Source organism: Procambarus clarkii, chromosome 70 (genome assembly GCF_040958095.1).
Source record: "Procambarus clarkii isolate CNS0578487 chromosome 70, FALCON_Pclarkii_2.0, whole genome shotgun sequence".
Lineage (NCBI taxonomy): Eukaryota > Metazoa > Arthropoda > Malacostraca > Decapoda > Cambaridae > Procambarus > Procambarus clarkii.
Window position 1 is genome coordinate 25,216,562 of NC_091219.1, and position 16,288 is coordinate 25,232,849.

General features: G+C 41.3%; 1 protein-coding gene across 1 annotated transcript in view; it reads right to left on the bottom strand.

The window, feature by feature from the left end:
- The window catches only part of not (ubiquitin carboxyl-terminal hydrolase nonstop), a 28,696-nt gene extending 24,517 nt beyond the window's left edge, over window positions 1-4,179 (bottom strand). Inside the window, exons 1-4 of the mRNA XM_045729814.2 lie at window positions 3,951-4,179; window positions 2,370-2,499; window positions 1,820-2,035; window positions 727-899 (exon numbers count right to left, since the gene is read on the bottom strand). Of these exons, the coding sequence (XP_045585770.1) occupies window positions 727-899; window positions 1,820-2,035; window positions 2,370-2,499; window positions 3,951-4,070 (639 nt within the window). The 5' untranslated portion in view covers window positions 4,071-4,179. The remainder of the gene's footprint in view (window positions 1-726; window positions 900-1,819; window positions 2,036-2,369; window positions 2,500-3,950) is intronic.
- Between the last annotated feature and the right edge of the window lie 12,109 nt (window positions 4,180-16,288).

Below are 16,288 nucleotides of genomic sequence, written 5' to 3' on the forward strand. Positions count from 1 at the left end.
CATCTTTAACACCATCTGCTCTCAACTTCCTTTGCCAATAATTATCTTTTATAAATACCATAGCCAGGTATTTAATCAATTCCCAATTTCCTTCACTCTCCACATTATTTTTCCCCACATTCACATTTAGCAATCTTCAAATGAACACAAAAAATCTTTCAGTTATGAACATTTTTCTGCTACACCTGCATAACTTAAAAACTATCATAGCCTATATTCCTATCATACACTGTGGGTTTCCATGCTTCTCTCAATATTCTTGCCACCCTGACCACATACCAGTACTTTATAAATATATTAAACTGCCATTGGGGCATTACACAACCCGGGAAGATGTGTATACTGTATATATATAACCACACCTATTTCCGTACACCACTTAACAATGCTACTAGCTTCCCACCTATAATTTTAACCACAATTTATCCAAAGATCTAACTTAGTGCCTTAATACACAACTAATACAGTACACCTCAAAAGAACAGAAAATGTAAATCAGTTTGGATTTCTACTAGCAGAAATATTTTTAAGTGACAATTTGAATTCGCTCCCCATCTCATTGTATATAATAACCTTACACCTGCAGGAAAAGTAATTAATATTTTCTAAAGACATGCAAGAGAAATGTGTTCAATATAATGGAATAATATAAAAGCAGCACTATTATCAATATTCAAAATCAAAACATTCAATCTTTTTAAAAATAAAAAATGACATTGTACACACCTCCTGGAAGAGTCTAGAAATTTCGCAGACTAAGCAGCGTGTCGCATCATTATTAAACTGACACACGTGCTTGTCTGAGAGGAAGTAGTCTCTAAGCAATGGGGTGTGCGTCAACGCCTGGATAATGCAGCTCATAAAGCACGTGTTGCCTAGATTGATCAAACCACGAAGCCCTGATAGAAGACGAGCATAAAGTGAAAACAATTAATGGATTACAGTATAAGCACACACACAAATATAAGCTATTTTGTAAGAGATGAGTATTATTAATAATCATCCTTTTATATTTCCATCAAATACCGCAATGATGAGTTATCGCTTTAATTTAATGTTATTTAACTAGCAAATTATCGCTTCAGCAAAAAAAAAAAAAAAAAATCTTTGGTCCAATGAAATGTACCAACTACTTGGCATATGTTTAGTAAGTTATCTATAATAAACTCTTACATAACCTCAATATACAATGAATAAAAATCAATTCTAGAATTCAATTTTTTCACAACAAATGGTCACCTTCTGAACTTTGACAAACAATTCTGATTTTTTACAATCGCTTCTAATTGAACAACTATTTATAGTAAGTTATCAAAAGTGAAATGCATTACCTGAAAACTATTTCAAGACTTTGCCTCCCATCAAAGGGTGTGGTTTTTCATTTATATCTTGTGCTCTATAACAAGTGGAAGGCCCAGCTATTCATGTGGAGTGTGGCACATTTCATGAATGCCTTGTGTACCACATTTAATTAAAGGGTAGAGCAATCTACATATGATAACCGTTTTGTAATACCTCGGAGAAGCTTTGCCAAGAAGCTTCGGTCTTACAAAATAGATGGCCAGCAATGGCTATACTCTCCTGCCTAAGCCTACTATGCCGCACTTAAAGGAGATAATGCAATATCCTTTGCAAGCTTGAGTTTTGGCACACCAATCATGTGTCTAGATAATGCCTTTCCCTTTCCAATCCTTAATATATGGTCTTAAAACATTTTTATTACAAACTGCAATGAAACCTAGTGTTTCCAATTTTATCATTTAAATGTAATTTATTTATATGTACTGTTACTGTATTAAAATAAAGTGCCAAGACAAACCTATAGTTGAGTTTGCAGTGGGTCTTCGTCTTTTAGGATGCGCCTGAAGGAGTGTAACTTCCACGGCATCAGGCTCCCATGCTCTGTACTCGGTGTCTAACCCAAGTGATCTGCGGGACTTTTCCTTGCATGCCTGAGCAATGCGACCAACCTCCAGGTCATAAACATAATCACCGCACGCCATACACAAAATCTGACCTTGCTCTACTTCCACAACTGAAATGCCATTGTACTGCAATTACAATCATTATAAAAAGTATACTAGAAATTCCTATTTAGTTTAAACTGTCCAGTAAGGGAAAACAGCCAAGCTCTTGACTTTCAGAAGAAATATTCAACACATTTTACAAATGAATTTTACAGTGTAATGTTTTTCACAATGTCAAATTACATTAAATTTGCCTTCGGTGTATGATAGTGTATTTACAATTTTTACACAATACAGTATACAGATGCCGCAACAAAATATCAAATCTGAGTGCATATTTCAACCACTACCTTAGCCTCACGTATATCACCTACGAACATGCACCGATAAACTAACACTAACCTAGATTGTGTTGCATGGAAGCTGCGTGATCCTGAATGTGGCCCTGGTAACAGGCAAAGTGGACACAGTGCAAGCAGGCGTGAAGCCTGGGACTGTGCGCACCACATACTGCGCACACGCACCATTTTGCCTGCAATGGAAATTGATCAAATTACATATATAAAGCCTTTGACAGGGCGAGGGTTAGAGTATAACAATCTCTTAATATAAAAAAAATTTAGTCAAGTTAATTTATAATTAAGGCATTATGTTCCCTTAGTGTAAATAAAGCATTTAGCCTTAGCTTTGTAACCTTTTTCCATACCCACAAACACAATACCTGCACAAAGAATGAACTATTAAAAAAAATAAAAAAAAAATTAAATTAAAAAACTATTAAAATTAAAAAATAAAAATTAACAAAAATTACCAAAATATGCTGTAGATTAAGGTGATTCCAAAACTAAAAATTCTATATACAACTGTATGTACACCATGTGGAATAAACTTTATTCATTGTTTGCTTATAATTAAAATAACACAGTATTGAAAACTAAAGGATTATATTCTATAAACTCTACTTCTTAAAGGGTGACAACCTTGTGCCTCACCAAACGTGTTAAAATAAGCCAAAAATTATTTTTAAAATGACTACCAAGGTCTTGAATGAAAAAGAAATCTTTAAGCAACTCCCCTCACCAATACACAAATACTAATGCAGATTATCTACGGTTACAAAGCTTTGGAGGCAATTGTCCAGTGTTAAATAAGAGAAAGTACACTATTTATCATCGACAGTTTGCCTCAAAGTGCCAAAGCCAGTGACACTAAAAGTGACACCATTTCCAGTGTCAAACTAGACAGTAGGGCCAACTATAATTAGTTCAAATAGAGTTCACAGGTGAATTAAAATAGTTTTTTAATGTCACATGGGGCGGGAGGGTGAAAAGGGGGGGGGAGGGAATTTACTGTTCACACCACGAGTACAAAGTGATCGATTACGGCGTCTCGGCACTTCCTGCGTGATAGCGTCATATCATCAAATGACTCACCTGCCCCAGCCCCTCACTCATGTTAGATATGAATGAAAACTTTAATTCTGAAAGGTATAGTAACGCGGAATACGCTCAACAAAATCATTCATTCATTTACATGTGTGCCAAGAAAAAGGGGAAGAAAAACCTTTCTTCGCCTCAATATTATGACCTTTAGCTACTACGTGTGACAATCTTAAAAAAAAAATAATAATAAAATAGATAAATCTGGGCGAAAAAATTAAATGTTTTAGTGACGAAACTTTTCCACAATTGGGCCAAAATGCGGTTCCTGGCAACACGCCTCTCAGCTGATCGCTCACCAACACCCAAAACAAAGCATCTTGTCAAACCCAAACACCCGCTACCGCCACAAACACCTGCCTCAGGCCAGGCCAGCGGGGCCCCGGCCACACTGCCAGGGCCCTCGTCGGGCTCCGGGAGGGGCGAGTGGCCGGCCAGTGGCGCTACTCGCCCAATAACCCGCTAAAACAAGAGTGGCGCGGGCGAGAGGGGGGGGCCACGCACAGCCACTCGCCGCCGATCAGCTGACGGGGGGGAGCCTCACCTTCTGCTGGCGCGCCGCTTTACTCGTGCAGAACACGAAGAAGCTGTAGATGAGGCGGAATGGCTGCGTTCCTCTCGAGGACTTGAACTCAGAAAGATGAACACATCCTTCCATACTCATAGTTCACTGATGAACTCCCATTTGGCGTCGGTTCACAATAGTCACGACTAAAATCTCGCTGCCAGCCTGCCTCCAGCCCCACGCTGCCACTGTCGGTGTTGCCATCTGCCGGCGAGCCGCCACAACAAAGACTAAACTTGCGCGCCCAATTCAAAACTTACTCAACATTTGATTTGGGTTTTTTTCCAATTTGGTGGGAATTTGGCTCACATAATCAACAATTGTCTTGTCTCTCGATACAGAGAATTATCCCCAAGGTCTTGTAGACGGGGGGAAAAGGTCAAGAAAATGTGAGGGGAAAATGATAGGTTATTTAATTGATTTGCAATACAGCGTTCACGTCAACTCTCAAGGGCGTTTATCAACAATGTTGCCATTTTATGACCAAGTATTTTAATTATTCAATGAAAAAGATAAAAGTATACAAAGAGTTACTTTTCTTTGTATTTAAACATCTAAAAAAAACACTTCAAAGAGTAAAACTGTGGAATGAAAATGGATAACCCGCAATAAAATGATAAAGAGCAGAAATGAAAAATCCAGCAATCTGGCAAGTCCAATTCGTGACTCTTGGGAGGGGGGGGGGGGGTAAGGGAAATTGACTGGGCTATAAATGATTGATATCCTTTGTTTCTCTGCCTCTTACACACGTTTTATTTTGCAAATTAGTGATAGATTGATTGAGCTTAGTAAAGAAGAGAAAAGATAGTTCTTTGCAAATTAGATAATGTGCCAATTCTAACTTCATACTAAACAATGCCTAGCTATAATTGGTAACTGACCAAGGAACAATTTTTTTTTAATTCAATGTGTTTATATAAGGTCAATTATTAGAACAAAAGCCGCTATAAAAGCCCAATAAGACGCAAAAAGAATTTTGCTTGTGTGTTGCTCAACTATATGACAATATATGCATTACCTGCAATGGGTAATTGATATCGATAGTCGGCCAAGATTTGGGGTAACGTAGTTTGAATACAAATACTGTATTTATAAACTTCTTGAGCATAAATTATATGTTGAAATAGTCTCAACATTCTTGGATTTTTTGAAACGGTTTAGTTGCATAATATCTTACACTACTTTTACAGTGTAAGAGTTGTTTTATTTTGCTAAGAGTCTACATACTACCAAATTTACATAAATAGATAGTGTAAACTTTCAGATATATTCCTACTTAATTAAGCCGAGATTAAGCCCAGGTAAGTATAAGTATATAAAGACTTTTTATTTCAGATTTAGGCCTATGATCTAATTATAAGTGTGCCATAAGCAATTATGGCTCTTACTTCTTACATGCGAGTATAACGATTGATTAAAAATCTAGAGTGTTGGTGTGTATTAGTGTGTGTAGTGTGTATTAAACGTGCGGTGTATATTAGCGCGTGGTGTGTATTAACGAGTACCAACAGTGTCTTAAATAAATGGCGGCCTTCCCTATCAACACAATAGTGTTGAACTATTGTGTGGTCTTGAACTTTTGTGCCCGCGAGTTGACTGACGGCCAACGTCAAGCCGTTTAATTTATATTTTCCCTTTGTATCGTTATAAGCAGAACCGGCTCAACAATTTATATAAATCTAAGGAAATATTGTGTCATCGCTTAGTAATGGTTACTAAGTGATGGTTACTAATGGTGATGGAAATGGGCTGATATATATACTATACGGTAAATACAGGAGCCAAACACTCATATGATAGATATACCCTCCTTGCCCTCTCTATTACCAACAGTTTCTATTACTATTGAACCAATTAATTATCTGAACTCTTCTGTTTCTTATATAACCATACAATTCTTTTGGGGATTCGATGCTCTAGTCCGCAGTAAATGAATGAGCTAGTTGATGAGATAGCAAAGAGAGCCACGAAAAAAAAAACTTTTGTCGATGTTGTATGTCAGATAACTTTGAAACAAATAAAACAAGAATCAAGATGATCCAAGAGGATGAAGAAAAGGTTAAGAGAATGGCATTGGTGGACTGTAGTAACACAATTAAGAATTATGCAATAATAAATACAAATTCGTCCTTCACTTATGATAGAGGAAAGTCTATTTGGGAGGATTCACTTTACATGAGATTGAGATTAGGATACAAAATATATCTGGCAATACAGTGTTGATGTCATGTGAAAAAGATATCTAAATTATGTAGCATGCCGCACGCCCACACCTTAGATCATTATGTATTACAGCGTTAACGTATTGATAACTATAGAAATAAGGAAATAAGTAGTGTGCCACATCAAATTGTTTGGATATGTGATAATGGTATGATAGACAGAATACTTAGGAGCTACAAGAATTTTGCCCCAAGAGTATAAACACTTATATGCTGCGCTTACTATATTAATCTGCAATGTTAAATGGGAGTCTTGTATTATGATTTATGGATCTGTGCTCACTGAATTTATTCGCTCCTTGAGGGACTTGAAGTAGAAGGGGGGGGGGGGGAGTAATAGCCTAAGTTACTCTATCCCTTTGAGATGTATTTTTTTATTGTCTCAGTAAACACACTTCAACTTGAACATGAAACGAGTCATATAATTATGTTTGCCAAGACGAACGAATTTCCTAACTGTACGTCATAACACGATACATTCTGCTGTATTTTCATTCGTGTCCAGTTATCATTTTCTTGTTTCCGATTAGCGACGCATTTATATCTCATTTTCGCAACTTTGTTATATCATAATTCCACCATTTTGATTAAAAAGCACAGTGGAGGGGCGTCCTCGACTCACAACTGAGGAACCCCGGGTTCAATCCCGTGGCAGTAACATAAAATAACCCGCGAGTTATTCAACTGTTGTGGGTTGCATCCTGTGAGAGGGTTCGTAGTTGGCCTGCTAAGGGGGGGGGGAGACCTCGACACAATCCCACGTACAGGCTTCCTGTCCCTGACAACGGGAATTATTAATTAATTATTCCTGTCACAGCGACGTGTGAATACTTTCTGATCATGTATATACAAGCGTCTGAACTGTTTTCCTTGCTCCTCATGAGGTGCAGTTAATATGCATATCTTATACATGTTCTATACATAGAACTATACATTCTGCGTCATAGGGCATGCATATCCTATATTATTCAGTTTAGATATTAAAGCTTTTAACGTAAACTTTTCGCTTTTAATTTTTTTTTTTTGCGCTTTCTGTCTGTTTTATTATATAATTCGAAATTTAAGGTGATTTGACAACGAGTGCTTGAACAGAATTCTTCGGCTGTCATTACATTATTTTGCCTATCATTATCTTCGCCTATCAATAACTCCGATTATTGGTGGTTAAAATTATATCCAGTTCATTTGTATCACTCACTTAGATCATTAAAGATACAAACTTGGGCCTCAAAATTATGAAATTTGTCCAATGAACCGCCACGGATGCTCATAATAAGGAGGACTCTCAACAGTGCCTAACTGAGACTAAACCTTCCTTGGAACACCACTAAAGAATATGAACGTTCCTAATCCCTTAATCCTCGTCATTTGTCTCCCGTGTAGGCTTTTTTCTTGTCATTTAGAATAGCGTATTTTCCACAAATTCTACAAATTTTGTCCAGAATTTGTAGAAAGTGACTCCTTCCCTCCTCCAAAAAAAAAAAAAACACAATAAAGAAGTCCAATCCAAGCTTCGGCTTGAAGCAAAGTACAACGCCTTAGCCAGATCAATACTCTACTCCCCAAGCGTTCCCGTCTGCCATACCATACACTGGTGCTCCCATACAGGGAAGGCTTCAGAAAGGGCTCCTAGAGAAAGTAGTTCTGCGTCATTGGCTCGTCAAATGTACAGTCATTTATGAATACAGTTTTTTATTTGAGTTGCTAGTTCCCCTACACTGTCTGTAGCGGCGATAGATCTCGACGGAATCGGAAGAGTTAAATTTCTTTATTGTTGTGCTTTTAATAAAGTCTCCAGCGGTCGATAGGTCTTAAGCCCAATACTAGTCAAACCGGTTCACTGGTTCACCAGTACATCACTAAAATTCAAGCACTTTCGATAGGCCAACCCGTTATTGATTCAAACTATAAAATGTTAAAATATATTTTTTGAATTGGTCGGTAGAGCGACGGCCTCGCTTTTTTTTAAGTCATGTTCGATCCCTAGGATGATCGAAGTGGTTGAGTACCACCATTCCGTCAGTTCATCCTCATATCCCAGCTCATAGTCTGTCTTCAGATTCTTTATAATTGTTATATAGGTGGAAAGCTTTAGACGTGGAGGCTCTTGAAACAGTACATGATCAAAGCGTAGCATGTCTGTCATCAAAATTGGTTCACCCTATTACAAGTCTTTAATTGTATTACTATTATCTATAAACATATAAAGTAGAATTATGTTTGGAGAGATGAAATTGATGTCTTTAAGAGGATGTGAGGAAGTCTTTCACTATCTCCTCCGGACGTGACCTACATGGCTTTGTCTATAGCCTAGTGCGAGTTTCTGCTTCTGCAAACACTATTAAGAGGCGCTTCAGATTGAAATATGCTTATCTAGCGTCTTATTTTTTCTCATGTGTTATGATTCCATATCATCTTAGGAATATGTCTTTATTTCTTTGAAGAATTACAATCAGATTACTGCAGAGCAGAATGTGAGATCCTTGTTCGACGCTATTCAATCCTCGGAGCGAGACTTAACACGGGATGTCAATTAGGCCTTATAACTGCCACCCTTCTGGACACTTCACTGCTCCCTGGGAATCAATGCTCACTGCGCCCTGGGAAGCCATGCTCACTGCTTCCCTGGGAAACTGCTCACTGCTCCCTGGGAATCAATGCTCACTGCTCCCTGGGAAATTGCTCACTGCTCCCTGGGAATCAATGCTCACTGCTCCATGGAAAACAATGCTCACTACTCCCTCGGAATGGCTCACTGCTCTAGGGAAGCAGTGGGCAGCATTATACCAGAAACAATAATTTTCATGTGGTGTTGACCTATCAACCGCAGGTTTCCTAAAGTCCTCGAAAATATATAAACTCTCAGTATATATACACACCTGTAGACTCTCAGTATTTACACCTGTAAACTCTCAGTGTATATATACACCTGTGAGCTCTCAATGTATGTACACAGAGAAGAGGGGGTACATCTCTCGGTGCATAAATATATATCCGAGAGCACCGGGACAAAGAATTACGGGCTATTCATGCCCGTGCCAACTCTTGGGTGGCTGAATCTTTATCAATCAGGACAAAGAAAACCTGGTGTATACATCGCCTGCCATCCTCTGGCTGGAATATGGATGGCATCAGAACGTACACAAAGATGAATGGCAGCGAAACATACACAAGGATAGGCATGCTTAGAGGAGGCTTTGCCTGTCCATTCTCAACTGAAATATGGATGGAAACGCGACGTTCATAGATAGCATGATGGACTTTAAATTAATTATGTTTAATGCAAGAAATGAGATAGGTCAAGGCTCTCTGATCGATTCTGATGTCAAGACGTCGTAACTAAGATAAAGAGAGGCATAATTTTCGACAGTACACACATCACTGTGCCAGATTTCGTGGAAATTGACATGAAAAGTTAAAGCTGGATTGATATTCTCAAATCTTCATTGCAAAGAGATTCTTTGCGCGGTAAATTTGCCAATAACAGTTAACATATATAATTTTTTTTATGAACGTTCAGTCTGCTATTGCAAGATTATGTGCAAGGATATTTTTTATGAAATTGTAAAATTATACTATTTGGGACACACGAACACAAGGAAGCAGTGAAAGAAATATGTCAAAAAGTAGCTATTGAAATATTTAAGTTTAAGGATCTTTAAGGAATCTTGATTTTGTTAGATATCAGTTGGTCTATGGTAAACCCTCCGCACCCCATGACACGCCTTCCGCGCACCGCACCCGCCGCACGCCACACCCATTATCTTGGCACGCCGCACGCCGCACCCATTATCTTGGCACGCCGCACGCCACACCCATTCTCTTGGCACGCCGCACGCCACACCCTCCGCACGCCACACCCACTCCCTCCGCACGCCAGACCACACCCACTCTCCCCACAAGTCAAATCCACACCCTCCGCACGGCCCTAAGGGGCCTGACGGCTGAGTGAACAGCACTCGGGATTCGTAGTTCTAGGGTCCGGGGATCGATCCCCGGCGAAGGCGGAAACAAATGGGCAGTTTCTTTCATCCTGATGCCCCTATTCACCTAGCAGGTACGGCAGAGTTTCTTTCTTTCACCCTGGTGCCCCTGTTCACCTAGCAGTACATAGGTACCTGGGAGTTAGACAGCTGCTACGGGCTGCTTCCTGGAGATGTGTGAGTATGTCCGTGTGTTAGAGAGAAATATATCTAGTAGACATAATAAGGGGAAAAATAGATTGGTTAGAAAGGCGGAATCCAAGAGCTAATAGCTCGATCCTGCAGACACAAATAATAACTACACTCTCACCCTCCATACGCCACTTCGCTGGAAGACAGAAAAGCCCGGGGAGACATGATCACCACATACAAAATTCTCAGTGGAATTGACAGGGCTGACAAGGATGGATTATTTAACACGGGTGGTACACACACAAGGAGACACAGGTGGAAGCCGAGTACCCAAATGAGCCACAGAGACGTTAGAAAGGACTTTTTCAGTGTCAGAGTAGTTAGTAAATGCAATGCATTAGGCGCTGATGTGGTGGAGGCTGACTCCATACACAGTTTCAAATGTAGATATGATAGAGCCCAGTAGGCTCAGGAATCTATACATCAGTTGATTGACGGTTGAGAAGCGGGGCCAAAGAGCCAAAGCTCAACCCCCCAAAAGCACAACTAGGTGAGTACACACACCCTCTGCCACCACACACCACACCCTCCACACACCACACCCTCCACACACTACACCCTCCACACACCACACCCTCCACACACTACACCCTCCGCACATCAGAATTACAGCCTCGATCCTGTGCCAGGAAAGTCCACTTCAGGGCTCACCATAGCCCCATGCTACTTGAAACATTTGTTTCCAGTAGCTGAATCTCCACACAGTCCCATACTCTCTACAGGTTACGCAGCTCATCCTCCACTGCTCCACAGTCTACCAGTTGAGTATCTACTTGAAGACTGTTCAAACAGCCTTCGAGCAGATAACCATTTAGCCAGCTTAATTGGTGTGGGGTTACAGCCTGTTGAAGAGGGGGAGGGGGCAGTAATTCGACCTTGAGGAAGACGTCGATATAAACCAATAAAATAAATAAGACCTCGATATAAACTTATATATTATATATATATATATATATATATATATATATATATATATATATATATATATATATATATATATATATATATGTATATATATATATATATATACATATATATATATATATATATATATATATATATATATATATATATATATATATATATATATATATATATATATATATATATACTAGCTGCCTGTCCCCTCGACACGAATTAAAATGGCGGCACGCACGAGGCTACTGGTCTATCACCCGTCCTCACCCGTCTTTTACTTATCAAGGATATCACGAAGAGGGAGTGAACGCCGACAATTGAAAGGGGAAGATTGAAGGTAATAACAAAATAATTGGATCAATATAACAAAAGGCTTTTCAAGTAGTAAATAGACTTCATAACGAGCGCTGGGTCAATATTGTCCTCACCAACCCCATCCCTGACGTGACCCCCCCCTCCACCCCCGGTCATAACTTACACACGTGGACATATCTATCTAAGAAAAGCTATCACAGTTACATAATTATATATGCAACTGTACCCGGTCCTTGGCATCCAGCCTCTGACAGACAGTCAGATACAGACAGACAGACAGTCAGATACAGACAGACAGGCAGGCAGATAGATTTCCAATGACAGACAGATATACCCGGTAGATTAACCTCGTGTCTGGGTATAATAATAATAATAATAATAATAATAATAATAATAATAATAATAATAATAATAATAATAATAATAATAATAATAATAATAATAATAACAATTATTATTATTATTATTATTATTGCGTTAGTGGATTACGTAAGAAGCTTGAGAGGAGGATTGACTAGGCCGCGGCCCAATCAGTGCTGGTGGGTCTGGGTCGGGGAGGGTGGGGGAAGCGGCAGGGGGAAGGGGAGGAATAAGCACCTCGCTGCTCTAGTTACCAGAAAAAGGAATTATTTATAATTTTATAGTGCGAATTACTGGCTAGCTATCGACCAGTTGGTAGAAGGCGACCAGTTCACATCGACCTCATCCCCCCCCCCCCTTCCTTTCGTCCTCGTTGACTCCCACCGTCAAGAGGATCTTGACGGGGATATAAATATTACCTCCGTAGTCCTCCATTTTTCTGTCTCTCTTGTCCCGAAGCGTCACCTCTTGGAGAAAATGAAAGCCGTAATGGATTGTAAAACCTACTTTACCTTACCCTAGCCTAACTAAACCTGGCCCAAACTATAACCTACTCTATCCCAACATAGCCTAACCTGACGATAGATATATATATGCGGTTTAGAGAGACGGAAAGCGAGACTGGTTGAACCGACATAGGGTTCGATTTGACCGTATTCCCCCGCCCCCTCTAACCGTAATATACGCACTTCCTTGCGCAAGAGACAAGCCTCTCCCCACCCCCCCTTTCCCGCTTTTCTCTACCTCCTGCTCCCCCTTCTAAGGCCTTCCTTCTCTCCTATCTCCCACCACCTCCACCATGGGGGAGAGGCGCCTACTTCACCGTGGGAGACCACCTCACCCATTCTTCTCCTAGCAGCTGGGGGCCCTTGTGCTATCATAACTTATACTTTATTTCCCATTTCAAACAAATTCCCCCCATCACATGTACCACTTTATCTTCTTTATGATAATAATAATCTTTATTCACATGAAGGTACAATAGGGTTGGTGAGGTTTCATAAGATTTATATTTTTACATTCTTGTAAAAGGATTTTCTCCCCCCCCCCCCTCCTCCTCTCCCACCAGCCTGGGAGTATACCTACACTGTATACCCTCCTCTCTTATCCTCAACGTTGTAGACTGTTATTGCCCACCGTGGGAGATATAGTTATTCCCCACCGTGGGAGACAGCTATAGCTATTATTCCCCACCGGGGAAGACAGCTATCCTCAGCATGGGATACAGCTATTTCTCAGCACAGGAGACATCTATCCCTAATGTGGGAGACAGCTAATTATTATAACCCAACACCGTTGGAATTATTCACGCATCCTCTGTGCGAAACGCAGCAACATCATAGCGTGGGATTCAATTATACCCCAACGTGGGAGAATGTTTACCTCCCTCGCCTTTCCTTAACGTGTAAAACAGCTTGTCCTTAACCTGAGAGACAGCTACCCCCCCCCCCCCCTCCTCCTAACTAGGGAAACGAATACGCCCTAACATGGGAGACATTACCCCCCTAATATGGAAGACAGCTGCCCTTAACGTGGGAGATAGCTACTTCCTAACCTAAGACCAACCATTTGGGCCGGACGGTCTCATTCATGTAGGTCGATGTTCAAACCAAAAAAATACAAAAATCCCCGACCGTCCAAGTAGTTGGGCACCATTCCTTCCCCTCCCCTCCCCTCCCAAACCCTTATCCCTTCCAAGGGCTATATAGTTGCAATGGCTTCTTTCTTTCTCCTGAAAGTTCCCTTCCCTTCCCTGGGAGAAACAGCTATTCATATTAAACGTTTGAGACTATTCCCCCCCTCCCACCCCCATCTCACCTACAAAATGATGGGAAACAGCCTCCCCCCCCCACTCCAATGTGGGAGAAAGCATATCCTCCCCCCCACTTCCTCGCCTATTCTAAGGATAGAGGATGCAACCCCCCCCCCCCTCCCCAGCGTAAGAAACAGCTGCTCTCCGCAATACTATACGGTTGCAACATGACCAACCATGACGTCCTTTTGTCATCAAATACTGCCATGTGCGCCTATGCCTCCCTCCTGGCTTGTTATGGTGGTGGAGGATGATGGTAGGTGTGAGGGAGGGGGTGGGGAGGTGGTGGGGTATGGGTGGATGTGGAGGGGTATGGGGGGATGTGGAGGGGTATGGTGGGATGTGGAGGGGTATGGGGGGGATGTGGAGGGGTATGGTGGGATGTGGAGGGGTATGGGGGGGATGTGGAAGGGAAGGGGGATGTGGAAAGGGATGATGAAGGGGGGAAGGGAGCGTGAGGGGGTATGGTGTTATGTAATAGGGGGAGAGGGGGGTGGTTCAGGAAAGGGGTAGAGGAAGGGAATTTATAAAAGGGGGAAGAAATAGCCTAAGCTACGAATCTATATCCTTTTGGGAAGTATTTTATTATTTCTATAAACTTACTTATTATCTCCATAAACTTGCCTATTGAACTTGTTCGAATTTAAAAGACGAGAGAATACACTATTTTTTTTTTTCATTCACGTGTTGAGCAAGTTTTAAATTTTATTCTCAAATGTTAATTTTTGCGTTTTATGGCATTTTATTTCACGGGAATTACTGCTATTGTAAATAATATAATCTTTACTAAGTAGCATCGGGTGCAGGTGTCAGAGATGCAGTCTTGTTTTGTACACACACACACACATACATATATACATACATACATACATACATACATACATACATACATACATACATACATACATACATACATACATACATACATACATACATACATACATACATATATAGCGTAGGTAGGCGCAGTCCGTTGGTCACCCCTAGCGTCCGTTGGTCACCTCTAGCGTCCGTTGCTCACCCCTAGCGTCCGTTGGTCACCTCTAGCGTCCGTTGGCCACCCCTAGCGTCCGTTGGTCACCTCTAGCGTCCGTTGGCCACCCCTAGCGTCCGTTGGTCACCTCTAGCGTCCGTTGCTCACCCCTAGCGTCCGTTGGTCACCTCTATCGTCCGTTGGCCACGCCTAGCGTCCGTTGGTCACCTCTAGCGTCCGTTGCTCACCCCTAGCATCCGTTGGTCACCTCTAGCGTCCATTGATCACCCCTAGCGTCCGTTGCTCACCCCTAGCGCCCGTTGGTCGTGTTTGTCTTGAAGGTTCCCGCGGTGTTGTGGTAAGATACTCGCCTGGCGTTGCGCAAGCGCTCTTTCCTGGGTTCGTATCCTGGCCGGGGGAAGGATTTACTGGGCGTCAAATCCTTAACGGTAGCCTCTGTTTGTCCAAAAGTAAAATGGATACCTAGTTGTTAAACCATTTGGCGGGTCGTATTCCGAGGAACAGGATTAAGGACTTGCCCAAAACTCAACGCGTTCAAGTGGCTGTACACGAATGTAAGAATTCTTGAATATATGTAAAAAAAAAGTGGGTGGACTGAACTTGATGTCAGCATACTCGGTGACATCAAGTTCAAGTACGTTTACGGAGACAATAACATAGATTTCAAAAAAGGATAAGAGTAGCTTAGGCTATTTCTACCTTGCCAAACCCCCCACCCCACCCCCCACCCCCGGTGACATCTCTGTATACCCAGTAATATCTCTCAGAATACCCGGTAACACATTATTGTACCCGGTAACATATTATTGTACCCGGTAACATCATTATTTTACCCGGTAACATCATTATTTTACCCGGTAACATCATTGAACGAAGCAGCTATAAGTGTGTGTGTGTGTGTGTGTGTGTGTGTGTGTGTGTGTGTGTGTTAGTGTGTGTAGTGTTAGAGAGCAGAGTGTTTACGTGGGAAATTATTTCTTTCTATTTATATAGGGGTTGAGCCTATAGCCGCGTGAGTATATGGTAGCCTTCCAGCTTATATAATCATGGCAACAAAATCGCTGGCCTAGGTTTTATAGCTGGTCTCCCCCCCCCCCCCTCCTATAACATGTTCTAGCCCCGTCTGTGTGACAGTAACATGCTCGTACCACGTGTGCATGAGAGGTAATATGCACTAGTCACGTGTGTATCCACGTATCATCCGTTAGTCACATGTTAGCCATGTGATTTGTCACGAACTTATCACGCCCCCTACAGAGTACACATGACAAGCACGTGACTACCATGAGTACACACGACCAAGAGCAAACACCACAATCAAAAGTACACACAATCAAGAGCACACAGCAACCAAGAGTACACACAATAACCAAGAGTACACACAACACACACACGTGAGAACCATGGATTTACGCAGGCGTGTTGTGGTAGACCGACGCTAGGCTTCCGGCGACGCTCGCTTACATTTTCGCTAGAAACTCAATCCATCTCAGGCGGCGAGTGCTCCACACCCCTGGTAC